The following is an 18,490-nucleotide window of genomic DNA, read 5'->3' on the forward strand; positions in this document are numbered from 1 at the left end:
AGCGAGCAAAGTCAAAACTCATGATAAAATTCTATCTCGAAAAACCATATGTATCACATCTTTCAATAAATGTAAGGAGTAGGCCTACAACTTGTTGAATCGACGTTCAAATAGTTACTGGGGTTTAGTTAGTTTAGGATCCAGATGAAATTTCCGGACCAAATGGCATGAGCACAACAAGATATTGATTGAAGGTAATAAAATCTGATTTGAAATTAAGACTTCAGTTCTGGCCAAACTCTGATCTAGTCACACCTGTGATTTGAATGTCATTACCGCGCCGTATCGTCCACATAATTTTCAATTTAATACAGAAAAACGAAAATATTTACCGTTATCCTAATTTAATACAAAGCATCGAGATAAAAACATTGACTCTCAGATTTTTTTTATTACTTTTATTTGCACAAATTCCGCCCAATGCAGGTCTAAGTAAACATTTGTTTAATAAGGATACTTAATGGCCTGAACTCAAATCAACAATGATTCCAAAGTCATTAATCACCTTCAGGTACACGCTGAGCTCCAATACATACAAATAAACGGAATGCTAATATACTTACATAATAAAGCTATACACAATATCAGATATTCAAATGCGTGCGCTAACACAAATCACCATTTCAACATACATACATACATAAGTAAACATATTGATCTGTATGGATGTAATTCTTCATTCACGCATCATTGTCCATCTTTTTATTCGTTTGATTTCAGGTGAATGGCAAAGAGAAAAAAGTTTTCACATACAATACGGTGACCAACAGTGCCAATAGTGCCACCAAAAACCAACCTATGAACTTGCCCAACACAGCAGCCCACTCAAGTATTGTACCGGATACACCACCGCCACCCGTCCCGAAGCGAACATTTCGTGGCAATTACGCTTGGAACGGAGCAATTGATTCGCCTACGCCCACGTCCGCAAGTCAAACACCAACCAAAGATAAACAACACATCAGTGCTGGCACCGCTTTTGTTTATCCACCGCAAACACAAACCCTTTCACCCGGCCATCGGCTACATCAGCAACAGAGCAATACGGTTTATTACAACTCGGGCGGTGGTAGTGGAAACGTAGGCGTAGATCCGGCACAAATACAAAGTCAATCCCTGCTTGTTGACCTGGCCACACGTCCACTATACGTGGATTCGGGCCTGGATGCCGGCGGTATTTCAGATGATGATCGGATGAGCTTGGAAAATTCTGTATTTGATGAGTCGTTGACATCGACACCTGTCAAGGTCACCAAGGCTGCGTCCGAAGGTACGGGAGGTGGAAAGTTACTGAACGCTGCATTTACTGCAAAGACATTGGTAGCTTTTACTGGGGACTTGAGCAACGCTGTAAAACGTGCAAATCGCTCGTCCAGCAGTACGGCTGACTCTACCATCACCATCTCTTCTGGCTACGGTTCAGGTCATAGTGAACGTTTCGCCTCCTCTTCGACTAGTGCGGACTTCCGCAGCCGTTTCTCATCTGTTGATACACAATCATCAATCGATAGTTGTCCAACAGAGAAGACGAGCGAGTCCTCTGTATCCAAAGATTACTCTAAAATGGAACGAACATTGCTTAACGATGCTATGAATGATTACAATAACTTAAATAATAATGAAACTCGCATTCATGTGGGTTGTAATATTTTGGTTGGTAATAACAATGCGCCCCCTAGTCGCCACTCTCCGAATGCGAATACCCAGATGAACAATGGATTGGTGCAGCAAAAACCACCTATAGTTCCAACACGAAAACAATATCCAGATGTAGCAAAGATTCCGCCACCTTGCAGTAAAAACAGTTCACAGCAGTCACTACATAGCAGCGGTTGTGGCAGCGGCAGTGGTAGTGTGGGTAGTAGTAACGCTGCCTCCACGGTATCGGCTTCCACGTCCACCTCCTCGACGGTGTCTGCTGGTTCGGGTACTTCTACGGGTTCTCTGCTGTCAGGTTCGGCCACTACATCGAATAATGCCATTTCACCGCTTACACACAACGCAGCCAATGTTTATCAACAGCCAAAACGTCCAGTACCGCCGATACCGCCAACGCGTGGTCAAATTAGTTTCGATCATAATATCAATAATGGTACGCAAATTGAAGCAACATCGTCCGCGTCGAAACCATCGACAGCACTAAGCGTTCGGAATAAGCTTGGTAAAAATAAACCTCCCCCTATCGTTTACCCAAAACTACATCAACGGCAAGACTCCAATTTGTCCAGTGATAGTTTTTCCGTCACTTCTAGTCCTGGTTATAACTCAAAAAATCTTATGGATGTACCGCTGCTTCAGAATGCTGCACGCATCAATAAGAGCGGTATGGGTGGGGGTATGGGTATGGGAATGGGTATGGGTGTTCGGAATCCGGATTCAGTGGATGCTTTTAATTTAAATGGATCACGATTCGCTGCGCTTACATCCAGTGGAATGGGAAATCCTGTGCTACCACCTCCACGAAACAAATACAGCTGCCGCCAGGATTCCAATATTTCCAGTGATAGTTTCAGTCAAACTTCCAGCCCAAGTTACAATACAAAGCAAATGGAAGCTCCTTTATTGCCCTCGCTCTCTGTAAAAAGGTTGTGCGGCGGTAAGTAAACCATTTTGATAAAACGTAAAATACCATTGAACAGATCCAAACTAAGATCTTAACCTGAGATATTAGTCAGTCGAATAAAGGGTCTATTAACAAGTAAGGAAGGGCTAAGTTCGGGTGTCACCGAACATTTTATACTCTCGCATGAGAAAGTGATAATCAAATACCGTATTTGTGTAAAGTTTTATTCCGCTATCATCATTGGTTCCTAATGTATATATTATACAGAGAAGGCATCAGATGGAATTCAAAATAGCGTTATATTGGAAGAAGGCGTGGTTGTGAACCGATTTCGCCCACATTTCGTACACGTCATCAGGGTGTTAAGAAAATATTATACACCGAATTTCATTGAAATCGGTGTAGTAGTTCCTGGGATATGGTTTTTGGTCCATAAGTGAGCGACGCCACGCCCATTTTCAATTCTTAATAAAAGCCTGGGTGCAGATTCCTTCTGCCATTTCTTCCGTAAAATTTAGTGTTTCTGATGTTTTTTGTTAGTCGGTTAACGCACTTTTAGTGATTTTCAACATAACCATTGTATGGGAGGTGGGCGTGGTTATTATCCGATTTCTTCCATTTTTGAACTGCATATGGAAATGCCTGAAGGAAACGACTTTATAGAGTTTGGTTGACATAGCTATAGTAGTTTCCGAGATATGTACAAAAAACTTAGTAGGGGCGGGGCCACGCCCACTTTTCCAAAAAAATTACTTCCAAATATGCCCCTCCTAATGCGATCCTTTGTGCCAAATTTCACTTTAATATCTTTAGTTATGACACTTTATAGGTTTTCGGTTTCCGCCATTTTGTGGGCGTGGCAGTGGGCTGATTTTGCCCATCTTCGAACTTAACCTTCTTATGGAGCCAAGGAATACGTGTACCAAGTTTCATCATGATATCTCGGACGGACGGACAGACAGACATCCGGATTTCAACTCTACTCGTCACCCTGATCACTTTGGTATATAGTATAACCCTATATCTGACTCTTTTAGTTTTAGGACTTACAAACAACCGTTATGTGAACAAAACTATAATACTCTCCTTAGCAACTTTGTTGCGAGAGTATAAAGAGACTAGTTCTTCAGATACAAATTAGAGAAAGCGCAAGCGATATCTATAATTCAAAGTAGTCCCCACTAACTTAATGAATTTTAACCGGTTGTTTGTAAAAGCTCGTTACTCTGACACATATGCTGCACGAATTTTATACTCATAACGTCAGTAACTGTCTTCAAAAATTAAGATTTTTGAAACCAGGACCCTTTATGACTTATTTATAGAAGTCAAAACCAAATTTTGTATTTCATCGAAATCGGGACTTAGCGAGCTCATGGTTCGTTTCCCGAAAAGGAGAAATCCAAAAACATGAGGAAAAATACTGTTATTTCATTAACTTTTACAATCACTTCAGAATTTAACTCATTAGACCTTTAAGTTCTGCGTCCCAGGATTTTCCAGAAATAGAGAAAAGCTAAGTTCGAGTAATTACTGCTACAAATTAATAATAATGAGGCATTTCATGTAGACTACCATCAACAATGTAGTTAATGTTCGATTCTGTTCCAGTCCCGGCGCCTATTGTTTATAAACAAAAACTGCAAAATGAAACCATCGAAGAGATGGAACAATCGGTTCCTATGTCGCCACTTACCAAATGCGTGTCCACTCCGGCTAGCCTACAAACAATTGTACGATTCCAAAATGGAACCCCAAACACGATGTCACTACAACATCAGGTAAGGACTTAACGGAAGTTTGTAACGCTTACTACTTCATTCGATTCTACTCAGATTTGGCTACAAAGTTTCATGAAACTAGAATAATCTAGAGCTCCGTTTGTTTCCTAAATTTTTGTTTACTTTAGCAGATTATTCATCGTCGCAAAAGCTCCAATCCTTACATCACCAATGGTCGACTGAAGTTTCGTCTCTGGCAAGTATTAGTAAACGCATTCGCTTTATTGGTGATTGCTGGTGGCTTAGCGGCATATTTCAATGCCTATCCAACTATAAAATTCGTCAACAAAACGATTATAAACACCGTCCATGTGGAGGATACTTCGATTTATGGAAAGAACCCTGCACCCGGTACTTGTTTACCTATCATAGTGAAGTTTTGCCAAGGTCCACAAATCCCCTACAACTACACCGTGTTCCCCAATTACATTGGGCATTTCGGGCAACTCGAAACTCAAGTGGTAATACCTTCTGTTACATATTTTCATCTACTTTTACTTAATGATTACCTACAGGATCTAGATGCCTACGATGCACTGGTGGATGTGCGATGTTACGAATTAGTCTCACTGTTCCTTTGTACCCTGTTTGTACCGAAATGCGGTTCGACCGGAGCAACTGTACCACCTTGTAAAACCTTGTGCACCGAAACTATGCGACGTTGTGGTTTCTTCTTTGATGTGTTCGGCCTCAGTTTACCTGAATATTTGAATTGTAAGCTCTTTAAAGATTTCGAAAACCCCGAAGACTGTGTTGGACTCGACCAAGTGCGTGAGGTGATGATAGCATCAACGAACCCCAAATGCGATGGCTTTCAGTGTGATCAAAATCGCTGTTTACCCAAAGATTACGTATGTGATGGTCATTTGGATTGTAACGACCAAACAGATGAGGCCAAATGCGAACGGTGCCAAAAGGATGAGATCTATTGTGGCGATGATCGTTGCATAGGTATAAATCACGTATGCGACGGGGTTATCGACTGTCCATATGGACAAGACGAACGAAATTGCAGTAAGTAAAATCAGTGTCATCAAGGTTAAGCATATAGTGGGCTTCAGACAATGGGGCGAGTAAAGAAACAAATGACTTAATACTTAATTAATCTCCTGTATGTATTTACGAAAACATGGCCACCAACGAGGTGGTCTTTACGGTGTTATTCCCTTAATTGCCTGCTAGTTCCAAGCTTGACTATGTGCTTAGCGCAGGACAGTAAAATTACCAAGATTAACTGCGTTTGCTCTTCTCAACAGTTCGTCTAAGCGATCGTAATGGCGATTTAGGGAAAGGCATGTTGGAATTCTATCGTATAAGCACACAAATGTGGACCCCAGCTTGTGTTAAAAACTGGGATCGCGCAGTGTCCCCTTCAGCTGTATGCTCTATGTTGGGTTATAGTGCCGTTAACGCCACGAGTGTGGTAACACTCAAAACACACCGATCGCTTATGGCATCCATAAATGTATCGACCGATATTTGGAATATGTATGCGAAAAAACATTCAAATCTGATGCAGGAATTCTCAAGTTGTTCGCCCGATGAGGATTATCCAGTTGCTGAATTAACTTGTGCTAATTACGGTGAATTTCAAAAACTGTCGGAAATAGATTTTTCAATGCAATTTTGAAATGTAATTAATATTTTAGAGTGCGGAAAAGTTAAACGCGGACGCCACAAACCATCTCGTCGCATCATTGGAGGCTCACAGGCCAACCCAGGCACTTGGCCATTTTTGGCCGCAATTTTAGGAGGACCTGAAAAAATATTCTACTGCGCGGGAGTTCTAATATCCGATCAATGGGTGCTCACAGCGTCGCATTGCATAGGAAAGTAAGTGAATACATTAAATTAATAAATAGAAGTATATTTTAGGCATCTAGCAACATGCACATACCCTCTTCATACATGTATGTAACTCATTTTAGTCATACCGTCATTGACCTTGAAGATTGGACCATACAGCTTGGTGTAACGCGCCGAAACTCCTATACATACACGGGGCAAAAGGTTAAAGTCAAAACAGTTATACCGCATCCGCATTACAATACCGTAATCACACATGACAATGACATAGCACTATTTCAAGTAAGCTAATCACATGCTAATTAATGACCGAAAAATACTTCGAAGCCATATTAATATAAATACTTATGCTATATGCTTTCAGCTGGCCACTAGGGTCGCATTCCATGAGCATTTATTGCCTGTTTGTCTGCCGCCACCCGGAATTAAACTGAAGCCGGATCAAATGTGCACAGTGATCGGTTGGGGAAAGCGGGACAACAAAGACCGTAAGATAATGATTCATTTATATTTTAGCTATACGTATACTATTGAAATTTAATGTAATATTTGTCTGGCCTTGCCACGTTGTCTTCACCTCGGGCAAAGATTAGGTTAGGTTAATCTGATAGGCCAATAAGCCACGTATAGACCGGTTTGGTGCTTTGCAATGCCAGATGGAGTTCATTTGTTAAGTCCAAGAGGAGTATTTATCGTTTAGGATGAATTTTAACAGACTCTGCAGTCTCACTGTCGATATCTCCTCCAGTGTATTATACTGTGGGGACCCCAGATGCTTACAGCGTAGTCTTGCCAATGCGGGACATGTGCACAAGAGATGCTCCATTGTTTCCCGGGTGCTCTGCTCAAGACATTTCCTGCTGTCTTCTCGATCTGTCAGCCTCATCTTGCGGGCGTGTATCGCCACCAGACAGTTACCAGTTAGTTTTTCCTTCATGCTCCTACAGTCTCTCCTGACGAGTGCCAAAAGAAATGCTGAGTACTTCCGATCTACCGTTTTGCACATGACTTTTGCAGTTTTGCACCCAGGTAGCTCGTTCCATCGGGTTTTGATTCTCTTTACCATACTTTTGTCGAGGTCATTGTATAGACAATGTATGGGTTTCCCAATGTTGTTCACGTTGTCTGATGTTAGCTTGACACCATTCTTGGCAATCTCGTCCACTATTTCATTGCCCTTGATACCTTTGTGGTCTGGCACCCAGTAGAAGTTAAGTTGCTTACTTCTGGCAAACACTTTCCACTGCTATCCTGCTTTCCAAGACACTTCTGGACGATATTCGATACGGCAGCTTTGTTTGCTGCTAGGTTGTGTATGTTCACTTTGAACGTTCTTTCCCAGTTAAAAATTAGGGTCATGTAATCAATGCCCAATCACCATTACCCACTGAGCTATGCCCGAAGGTTCTATATGTAAATTCTCCTGCATTCAGTAGTTGTCTAGCCGATTTTGCTGCGCAGTTTTCAGCGAAGAGGTCTATAGGTGGCAAATTTAGTGCCAGTTCAAAAACCGCTGTTGGAGTTGTTCTGAATCCTTTCCATTAACTGCCGGTAGATGGATTTCCGTACGCCTACCCACCATACTACTGCACCGTAGAGCAGAATTGGTCTAAATATAGCTGTCTAACAACAATGCATGAGAGAGGGGGAAAGCCCACAGATTGTGCCGAGCATCTGCCTACACGTATATAAAGCATTGCTGGCTTCCTCACCTCGGGCAATAGTTTGTGAAGATAATTATTTATGATCACAGATATGAAAAAATAGTAGTTTGATATTAATATAAGTGTACTTGAAGTTTGCTCGGATGCCTATCACCGTGAAAGCTACTGTAGCCTTTATTCACTGTAAGCAAGTTCGAAAATCTTTTTATATAACTTTATCAATTGTGGCTTACTCTTCGTACTTTTAAACCAAACCATGGTCAAGGCAGAGTCTAGATCAGTTTATAAAACTTAACTCTCATTTTTATACGTATTTCAGCAAAATCCACATACGAACCAATTGTCAATGAAGTGCAAGTCCCGATTATTGGCCGACAGCAATGCGATGTTTGGCTTGATAACCTGACAGTATCCGATGGAATGATATGCGCCGGCTATGAGGAAGGAGGAAAGGATGCATGCCAGGTATGCATAGAATCAATGAAAAAATGTCGATATAAATATCAATGAATTTAATATTCACAGGGTGATTCCGGAGGTCCTCTGCTCTGTCCCTATCCGGGCGAAAAGGATCGTTGGTTTGTGGGTGGCATCGTGTCGTGGGGCATAATGTGTGCACATCCGAAATTGCCAGGCGTATATGCGAATGTGATCAAATATGTGCCATGGATACAGGAGCAAATGGCTAAATATTCAAAACCTGAAAATGAAGAGAGGCTATCCAAATATGATGCACACCCAGGCGGACCAGATATTCTGTCAAACATAGCGACTGGACCCATACGCAACAAAAAACCATATCACAATCAGAATCGCAGTCCAATGGACATTGATTACTACGACAATTATAAGAAGACCTAGACTAAACATTCACATTAAAAGTTAAACTTAAAGAAACCAGCACAAGAAAGGCATTGTAAGTGAGGTGTTCAATAAACCATAGAGAGAAAGAAGGCAGTCAAAATGTACGAAAATAAGTACATTGAATTTCGATAGACAATAATGCACATATACACATATACATACATACTATATGTAAATTAGGCATAGAGAAACATTTCTACAAAGTGTTAGACAATACAGTTTAGTTGCGATTCGTTTGTATTTGACAAACAACAAATATATTCATATCCTTGTGGCATATTGCCATTTGAAAAATGGAATATGTTTACATAAAAAAATTAAATTTAGGCAAAGAGTGTATAACAGCTATGCTTATACAAGTACTACAAGTTTTTTGTAATACATTAGTATTAAAGGGCACACTTTTGAGGGGAACAACATGTTACCACCAAGCACACACATACATATTATAACCGAACAAGTCAATTTCCGAATTTAAATGTCAATTGGACACAAAGTTCACATTGTTTCCTTGAAGGAAACCATAGAAAATGTGACAAAATCCGTGAGGGTCAACTAAATACCAGTGCATACATACTACATACATACAAACATACAATGTATCACAAAATACAAAAAGTATTTTATATCTATACATCATGTGTATATAGTTTACTATACCCACAGATTTATACCATATTCTAATTTTGACAATTTATTGCTGATATATCCTTCAAGTTTTGTAGTAAAGTAACAGGCAAAGTGCAGAGAAAGTCTCTGCGACAGTAAAGTTGCAATTGACGATTGTGATTTATTTTCAAATATATACATATATGCACATATCTACTTCTGTTATCAAAGATAACATTTGACATGTATGGTTGCCGTTGTGGAGACTCAAAACGATAGTAAAACATAAAAGTTATTCTAATTGAAATCATACCCACTCAAAACAAGTGTACACATATACATATATCTACATATATGGAATATTTATACACACACATTTATATGCTACATACATACATACATATATGTAAAACATGAAATTGTTACACGTCTATTAATTAGCAAATGTACACAGAGACCACATTTGCATAAATACCTACACATATGCATATATACATACAAATATGTTATGATAAAAAATATTTTTTATAAGCAAACGGAAATATATAGTTAATTTTTATATGTGTACACGTATAAACTGTGCAAAAAAGCTATTATCCTTGCAAACATAAACCACACAAATTATTAAAGAAAACACATACTACATGCAACATAAAGTAGATTAGTTAATGTAAGACGCAGAAAGTGCATAGCTACAAATATTATACATATGTAGTAGTGAGGTATGTAGTCAATGACTGTAATATTGTTGTGTGAGCAAATGTTCAAAAATAAATAACTACAATAATGAAATAAGCTAAAAGGTAGAAAAGTTACATATACCACATGCATTCATACTCTACGCACATCCACACAATCATATGTATGTATACCTATATCGAACATGCATACATACGCGTTGTGTTATCTGAATGAATATGCCTCTAGAATATAATGTGTGAACTATGGATGTTTATAAAAATTGAGACAATAAAATAAAGTTCAAAACCAAAGTGGTGAAATGGAATGCAGCAAATAAAGACAATGTACCGAAGACAATAAATTTGTAATTTGTAGAATGTGCTGTATTATATAATAAGGTAGAGTGATGATTTTAAATAGATTTATACATTAACAAATAATTTGCGCACAGACGCACGTGCATGGCTGAGGCCTGAGAAGTTGAAAATTACTGATTTTTAATTTTGAAATTTGTAAAATAACAGTGCGGTAAAGAACTAAATTTTTAAGCGAATATCTACCTAATGCTGAGAGAACAATTTAAATTATTTAAAATACGAATCGCTTTTTATTTTTTTGCCCTCGAAATACATATATTTACCCATTTATTTTAGTTTAAAATACATATGTTTCTATAAAAATATTATTTTCGAATAAAAGACAATATTAAATACAAGCAGAAACTTATTGTAACACACAAATATTAGTGCGGCGTGTTGTTGTAAGCTTCTATTTAGTAAAATAATGAAATAAAAAGAAAAACTAAAAGAAATATATGCATGGGTTTCAGCTTTAACAATATAAAATTAATTAAATATATACATGCTGTCTATATATACATACATATACACGATATATATAAATGCTAATTTAGCCATACATACATATACATATACTATTTACAATTAGATGTTAATGTAACTACATAAAAGAAATACATATTACACGTGGAGCTGCAACCACAGTCTATAAGTAATAACCAAAGCTGATTTTTACCTCACTCAACCACATTCTTCTTTAGGCACAAATGCCATTATACATATGTACATACACTTTACATATGCATACAAATATACATATGTATATTATAGAAGGATACATATACATATACATATGTACATATGATAAATTAGGGTGTCCGTTATTTCCAAGTTAATTTTGTTATGTTGTTTAGTTTCTGTTTTTGTCCTAAAGCGGTTCTACGCAATTGAAGTTACATTTATAGTAGATCAAATGGCCTGAGCATTCATACAAGTGCCTTATGGCTTTTGTGTCGCTTATACGACATGGTGTACTGTTTTAAAGCTCAGTAAACTTGTAGGAATGGTCTGTAAACTTGATGTCAAATTTAAACTGCGTATAACTTTTAAAGGAGTGTTAATATGGAAAAATTCAACTAGACTTTTTTGTGGAGCGATCAAATTTGTAATATAATTTTTTTAACGTTGTAGGTTTACAAGAACCAATTCTTATTTTACATTGTGCAGTTTTCTTAGAATTATGTTGCTTTCTACTTGACTTATCGAAAGCCAAACTTGATGAAAGAACTTTAATTAAACTCTTAAATAACTAGCAATGCATGTGTGAATTTGGAAACCGAAAATCAAGGAAATTTTATTCAACTTCATTAAAGTGGTTTTTCCGTTTATTAATTCATATTTATGTAAGTATGCGTATGTGAACGTATTTATGTCTTCATATACTATATGTATGTACATTGAAGGGTATGTACACATGTATAAAAGGCAGTGCACACATACGCACATTCACACAGCTTTATAATTTCGAACGAAGTGTTGTATACTTGAATTTATATATACACAGCTAAATACATACATATATACATATTATGTATAAACCATACATACATTTTTAGTATAAACTATAATACAAGCAAAATTTAAGGAAGCAGGAATATAAAAAGAATGAGAATATTTACTATTTTAAAATGTATCAGACAAATTTAATACGATTTAAGGCAAATAACAATAACAAAATTAAAATAGATTGTTTGTTTGTGATTAAAATCCATGCTGAATATATACATACATATGCATATGTATGTAAATGCGAGAGTATATGAATACAAGTAGGAGCCAGACACATATGTACATACATATTTACCTATAAGGGCGGTAAATTTACCTGCATACATATATACTGTTTGCTATCACACACACAACTAATACTCCAATTAGCGCAAGTACTATATATGAATATTTATACCCTTAGCGAAGAAGAATAAAATTGTAACTAAAGTATAATATACCAAAAGTACATGTTTGTATGTTAGAAATTGTAGACAATACTATTTGAACGCATTTGCGGAGCAGAATAATGCGAAAAGAAGAAACGCGTGCAGCAAAAGCTTACCATGCATGTTTCTGAGATTAGAAGAAAAAAAAAAATAAAATAAACAAATACGACAATAAAACATGTTATGTACAATCATCCATTATAAACAAATACATATATACATATATATATGTATATAGTATATACAAAAACGTGCATGTATTGTTATAGTTATAGAAATAATATACATATACTTATATATACATACATGAATATCATAAATTAATATACATATAAATATAAAATATTGTATTAGACTAAAATATGAAGCAAACATACAAGTAGTGAATGCAAAAAGAAACCAACTTAATGTGATCATTCTGATAAAGTCAAAAACTGCTTTACTTTTATACTTTGCATACATACGACATAGTGACGATGTCGAAATAAAGGTGAAACTACATATAAATCTTATAGTATTATATACATTTGTAGTTAAGGCAACAATGGAAATAATAAGCTTACATACATGTATACACTTCAAAACGCAAAATTGTATGTTGAAACACAGCCAATGTATACATACATTCATATGTACTTATACACAACAATTTTATTTAATTTTATTCTGAAACCCCATTTCTTTTCGTTCCTCTTGTTCACTCATTCATGCAAACACATGTTAAAATCGCACATACATATGCAGAACCTACGTGCATATAACGGTATACAATATTTGAATATCAGAAATCAGAAATGTCAAATTATAAATAAAATAATTGCATAATGCACAACAAATCAAATTATTCTTATAAGAAGTTTAACCATATTGATTATAAATGTTTACATTTCTTTCGCAAACGCCAGCATAGCTAAAAATCATAAAAAATAGAGCAAAATAATCGCACTTGTTAAAAATGCACAAATACCGAAATTCGGATGTAAGAAGAGGTCAAAATTATCAATCATTATCAGTTATGCCACAATTCCAAAACTACACAGAAAATATGTATATGGTACATATACTTACATATGTTCTATAATAAATCTGAACTGATTGCCTTAACTTTTATTTTTATTGCGAGTTTTCGCATTAAAGCGACCAACATTTCCATATGAGCTTCAGAAGCAATATTTTTATTTATCGGTTCGATTTGTAATATGCATGTTCTAAGAGGTAGTTACATGAAATCAGAAAATAATTTCATTAATCATATTTTTATTTTAACAGAAGTGATGACAATAATATAAAATAAGATATGCTTTGCTATATGTTCTTTATTAGAAACAGAGCTTGAGTCAAAATAAATTTACTTGAGTGACTTTAAAAATGCGTATGTATGTGCATATTATACATATAAATTTATAAAAATTCAATGACAAACCGCTGTTGGTACACCTGCTTGCATTAATAATGAAATATTAATAGTTACAAAAAAGTTCGGAGCGAATAAATAAACACATGACAATGCAAGTGATAAGAGAACACATAAACCAAATTTAACGCATACTTTAATGCAAAGTATGTATATAATATGTGTATCTATGTATATAGATATAATACGTACATACCTATACATATACCATATATGAAATAAAGGAATAAAAACTGAATATATACATACATAAATGTTAATAAAAGTAAATAAATGGCACAAACAAATTTTGTTTTTTTAATGAAAGACAATTTTCTTTTAGTTGCAAATCATTATTTTTCATATTCTATGAAATTCTTAAAAAATATGCAGTATTTGTAAAAATTACCCCCCAAGGGCGCCTCAAATTTATGAGGCACCTGTTACTACTTATAACCCGAAGATGTAAAATACAACAAGCCATATCAATAGTGTATTTGTAAAAATAACATATGTATGTACATTATTCCGCAAGCACGCCTCCCATTTATGAGGCAGCTGTCACAATTAATTTCCCAAATATTTTAAGAACAACCTGTCAGATCATTAGTGTACATGTGTGCATGCATCGTTTGTGTATTTTTGAACTGTGTCTCTAAGCAAGTTTATAACATCCCGCTGATTAGGAGCTTGTATAACAGCTGTTCCAGACACAATCATATTTGCGCCAGCCTAAAAAGATTTTTGGTTGATATAGGATCGATTTATGCTTGTGAGTGGAAATGATATAAAACTTACTTTCGCACAAGTTTCTATAGTATTTGGGCCAACTCCACCATCCACCTCTATGTCTAGATTAGGGTAAAGAGTACGTAAACGCTCCACTTTTGGCATCATATTTGCCATAAAAGATTGTCCTCCAAATCCCGGTTCAACAGTCATTACTAAAACAACATCGGCCATATCAACGTATCTTTCAACTACTTGAACCTTCATATTTAACATACAAAAGATAAGTTGTACATATAGTTGGAAAAAATATACATGGCAAATATTGTACCTCAGTGCCTGGCTTCAAAGCTAATCCTACTTTCATTCCTGATTCACGTACTTTTCGGCAAACGTTTGCAACTTCTTCCATAACTGGTTCTATGTGGAATGTGTACAGATTTACACCGGCATCAGCCATAGGTTCAATCCATTGCTGTGGGCGGGACACCATCATATGAGTTTCGAAAAAATCTTTCTAATTATAAGAAATACATACAAGTATGAAAATAAAGTATCATTAATAAAGAAGTTGGATATACCTTTATTTTATTCCTTAAGCATTTGACTAACGAGTGACCAAAAGTAAGATTTGGTACAAAGTGACCATCCATTACATCAAGATGTAGATAATCTGCTCCATTATCTAGCAATTTTTGCGATTCGTTTGCCAAGTCAGCCAAATCAGCATTCAATATTGATGGACCTATTTTCGCTTGAACAGGCATTTTAATAACTATTAATTTATATATATTCTTTAAACGGAATGATTTTGAATCGGTAGAAGAAATAAAATTTGGATCGGTCAAATCTAAGGGTCGAACCTGTCATTAAAACGTGCAATTGAATTGAAGACCGGTTCACAATAGAGTTTATCAAGAGTTGGAAAACGAACATATAAAAAAACTCGTAAAAACCCATTTGAAGAATGATATGAAATGCATTTTTATTAATTTAAAAAATATAAACTTTCATTTTCAGCTTAAACATATTTTGAGAATCCAACACTTTTTTATAAAATAAGATAATCTCTAAAGAAAGTGGGAAATAAAATTTTATAGTTCTTGTTTTTCTTTTGTGGAGTCAATGCTGGTGCTCCATTCACCGGGATATTCTTTATTTTCAATTGTGACTCCTTTGCAACGAGTTTGTTTTATTAAAAAATCTTTTGCATCCCAAGCTTGAGAACCGTCCTTAAAAAGAAATATAGCTCTATTATCATCCACCATATATCGTTCAGCTTGTATATGATTGTTCCAAAGACTTGTCTGCCACAACTTAGTAATTGTGTCAGCTTCTTCCCGTGTTGGATCTCCACCCACAGAAACGAATGTCATAAGTGTTCGCCCTTTTTTAGAAGCTTTTAATAACTCTTCTGGATTTTTGCTATCGAGATTTGATAAGTCAATTTTTGGCTGAGGACGCAAGTGTTCGGGCAACTCATCCGGTTCTAATGGCTCTTCATCTTCCTAAATCATTTTCACGCAAAGTCATACTTATATTTTTTTAATAAAACAATTAAAATGCAAAAATTTCGCTAACCTCCCATTGGTCTAGGAGACGCTCCATGTCAGCATCCGTAAAATCACGAATATCTTTTTTTGCCCACTCAGGTTTCTTGTCATCTTCAGCCTTTTTTGTTAAAGTTTTTGGAACTAACGCCACTAAAGCGATTAAAAGCAAAAGCCGCATAGTTTACAAAATTTAATAAAAATTTTACTCAACTGTTCACAAGCCACACGTAAACAAAACAATACTCATATGTATGAACAATCCCACTCGCAAATATGAAAATAATAGTTCACAAATGTCATGCACACAAATATTTTAATTTTCAGTACAACCCATATACAATAGGATTAATATTAATGTATAAAATTTTTAATTATAATTGCAGAAAATTTCCCAGCTTCATTCATTGTTATTGGATTTCGATAGTGGATATAAAAGGAAATATTAATAGATAAAAAGTTCGTACTTACAAATATTTCGTTTGAATATTGTGAATAGTGGTGAGTTCAGCACTGTTGTACTCAGTTACGGCGTCAATGATATTAATTTGAATTACTCTATTTATATTTATTTGTTGAAAAAATATGTTATTAAACAATTTTGGTGAACCCGTGGCTTTGGAGGAATTCGCAGAAAAACATTTGGTATACATTTTTATATAATTATTTAGTATTTTCTCTTAATTAATCTCTTTTTTATCAGGATCGAAAGTCACCATTATTGCTGTCCAGCTCTAAACTTTTAAACAATTTTCCAGAGGGTTGGTGTGGAACTGTGTATTCTACCCACCGAATTGTTAATGAATCTAAAGAACTTATGGTGAGAAGATTTCGGTAAAATTATTTGCAATTTAAACATAGTGAATTAAAATAAATTTAATTAAGTTGCTTAAATCGTCATCGCCAAATCGTATTGGGGAACTAGAAGAAAATAAACCAACGGTGCTAGACTTGTCAGAAGATTCCCATATTACTGTAACTGCATTTTCTTGGACCAAAGAAAAAGAGGAGCCGAAATTAATTTTTCTTATTAAGGGTATATATTCCAAATCCATATATACTCGTAATATTCCTTTCATATTTTTTATTTTTTTTTCTAGATCAATATCTAACACGGATATGTATAGATACATTCACCAAAACCTTAAACAGTATTATATCAAATGATATTTTGCGAGGTTTTATCAAGGAAGGGATAGATGTAGTTCACTTTAACGACAAGTTTGCTATGGGATCTAATCCTAGAGATCCGAAAATTCAGCACACTTGGTCCAGTCTACATTTGTTGACTTATCTCATTCGTCCAAAAAAAATTTGTGGGTTTTCAGAAACGACACTTCCCAAATATATTACCCAGTGCTGTAGTAAACTTGATATTAATAAATGTGCATATTGAATTTTAAGAATAAATTGTTATATTTTATTGAATAACTATTTACTTTATTCTTCATTATGTATATGCATGCAAGTTTAGATGTTAAAAATACGTTTATAACTAGATTAGTATTTTTCATCTGCGTTCATTCTTAAGATTGCTAGAACGTGTTGCTCCAGTGCGCCCGCCTCGGTTTGGCTTGCTACTTTGTGATTGCGGTCCAGTACCTGCAACAGTCACTGCTTGTGTTGTTTGTTGCACTGAAGTGCTAACGTTTGTATTACCAGGCATTTGACCACTTAATCCACTAGTAAGCTGTTGTTTTTGAGGTGTTTGTCCTATTTGCTGAATGTTACCTGCTTTCGCAGTAGTTGTACTCCCTGGCTGTGGAATGCCCCCTCCTAAAGAAGTTCCAATCAACCTTTGTCCTACTTGACTCGAAGTTCCAATACTACCATTACTGCCAGCTTGAGACACTTGTTGCGTAGGAGCTACGACACTAGTAGTATTTGGTCCAACAGTTGGACCCGTGGCGACACCTGTATTTGGCAATAACTGAGGATTCCCAACAATACCTCCTAGACCCTGTGACTGTTGTTGCTGCTGCTCAGGTCGTTTGGGTTCACTCATATTTATTTGTTCGTTAAAAGTCATACAAAATTCTCCAATTTTATAAACTTCTCCATTTTTTCCAGAATATAGTGTCAAGCAGTGGCGCCAAATTGATGCATATCCCTTCGTTAACTTGATGATATCACCGGGTGCTATAAGTTTGCCCGGTTCATCCCAAATGGACACATTTATGCAAGCAGAATGGTCACCAACTTTAAAATTGCGCACCTCTCTATTTTCTTTAGTTACAGTGGCGGTTCCAATTTCTAATACTATGAAAATAACATTGATGTTTTTTAATCCAGGTTTAATATCTTTTATAAGTATACTGCATTCACCATTGTACATTATGAATTTTTTATTTTAATAAAAATTTTATTTTGTTAATATGCAGTGTAATAAACAAACAAATGCCGCTCTATTGTCAAAAATAACCCCGTAGTGTTGTTAAACGTTCAATCAAAGCGGATTTCAACTTCAACTGCTGGAATATATTAAATGAATGTAAACAAAAGTATTCCCGCATGGTCTAGTTGCTTACCTAAATATTGAAAATAATAAATGCTA

At 35.6% G+C, this 18,490-nt stretch overlaps 5 protein-coding genes across 9 annotated transcripts in view; 2 read left to right on the top strand and 3 right to left on the bottom strand.

The window, feature by feature from the left end:
- LOC120771075 overlaps window positions 1-10,279 on the top strand; it is a 48,935-nt gene extending 38,656 nt beyond the window's left edge. For 3 of the 5 annotated variants that reach the window (XM_040098890.1, XM_040098889.1, XM_040098894.1), the window contains 10 exons: window positions 721-2,596; window positions 4,175-4,344; window positions 4,473-4,805; window positions 4,860-5,358; window positions 5,601-5,927; window positions 5,994-6,177; window positions 6,273-6,432; window positions 6,515-6,638; window positions 8,134-8,279; window positions 8,340-10,279. In XM_040098890.1, the coding sequence (XP_039954824.1) occupies window positions 721-2,596; window positions 4,175-4,344; window positions 4,473-4,805; window positions 4,860-5,358; window positions 5,601-5,927; window positions 5,994-6,177; window positions 6,273-6,432; window positions 6,515-6,638; window positions 8,134-8,279; window positions 8,340-8,675 (4,155 nt within the window). In that variant the 3' untranslated portion in view covers window positions 8,676-10,279. The remainder of the gene's footprint in view (window positions 1-720; window positions 2,597-4,174; window positions 4,345-4,472; window positions 4,806-4,859; window positions 5,359-5,600; window positions 5,928-5,993; window positions 6,178-6,272; window positions 6,433-6,514; window positions 6,639-8,133; window positions 8,280-8,339) is intronic. The other 2 variants (XM_040098892.1, XM_040098893.1) reach the window with 2 other exon arrangements.
- Window positions 10,280-14,123: 3,844 nt separating this feature from the next.
- LOC120771386 (ribulose-phosphate 3-epimerase) lies at window positions 14,124-15,271 on the bottom strand. The gene is made up of 4 exons (XM_040099352.1): window positions 14,968-15,271; window positions 14,718-14,903; window positions 14,456-14,647; window positions 14,124-14,389 (listed from the first exon to the last, which is right to left on the bottom strand). Exons 1-4 carry the CDS (start codon window positions 15,151-15,153, stop codon window positions 14,264-14,266), a joined length of 690 nt encoding a protein of 229 aa, XP_039955286.1. The 5' UTR covers window positions 15,154-15,271; the 3' UTR covers window positions 14,124-14,263.
- A 158-nt stretch (window positions 15,272-15,429) lies between these two features.
- Window positions 15,430-16,218, bottom strand: LOC120771388 (LDLR chaperone boca). Its single transcript, XM_040099354.1, has 2 exons — window positions 15,968-16,218; window positions 15,430-15,894 (listed from the first exon to the last, which is right to left on the bottom strand). Exons 1-2 carry the CDS (start codon window positions 16,115-16,117, stop codon window positions 15,481-15,483), a joined length of 564 nt encoding a protein of 187 aa, XP_039955288.1. The 5' UTR covers window positions 16,118-16,218; the 3' UTR covers window positions 15,430-15,480.
- Window positions 16,219-16,431: 213 nt separating this feature from the next.
- On the top strand, window positions 16,432-17,368 carry LOC120771387. The gene is made up of 4 exons (XM_040099353.1): window positions 16,432-16,581; window positions 16,640-16,756; window positions 16,822-16,972; window positions 17,037-17,368. Exons 1-4 carry the CDS (start codon window positions 16,522-16,524, stop codon window positions 17,330-17,332), a joined length of 624 nt encoding a protein of 207 aa, XP_039955287.1. The 5' UTR covers window positions 16,432-16,521; the 3' UTR covers window positions 17,333-17,368.
- LOC120771384 (SOSS complex subunit B homolog) lies at window positions 17,355-18,338 on the bottom strand. Its single transcript, XM_040099351.1, has one exon. It carries the CDS (start codon window positions 18,269-18,271, stop codon window positions 17,447-17,449), a length of 825 nt encoding a protein of 274 aa, XP_039955285.1. The 5' UTR covers window positions 18,272-18,338; the 3' UTR covers window positions 17,355-17,446.
- Between the last annotated feature and the right edge of the window lie 152 nt (window positions 18,339-18,490).

Source organism: Bactrocera tryoni, chromosome 3, assembly GCF_016617805.1.
Source record: "Bactrocera tryoni isolate S06 chromosome 3, CSIRO_BtryS06_freeze2, whole genome shotgun sequence".
In the NCBI taxonomy this organism is placed as follows: Eukaryota; Metazoa; Arthropoda; class Insecta; order Diptera; family Tephritidae; genus Bactrocera; species Bactrocera tryoni.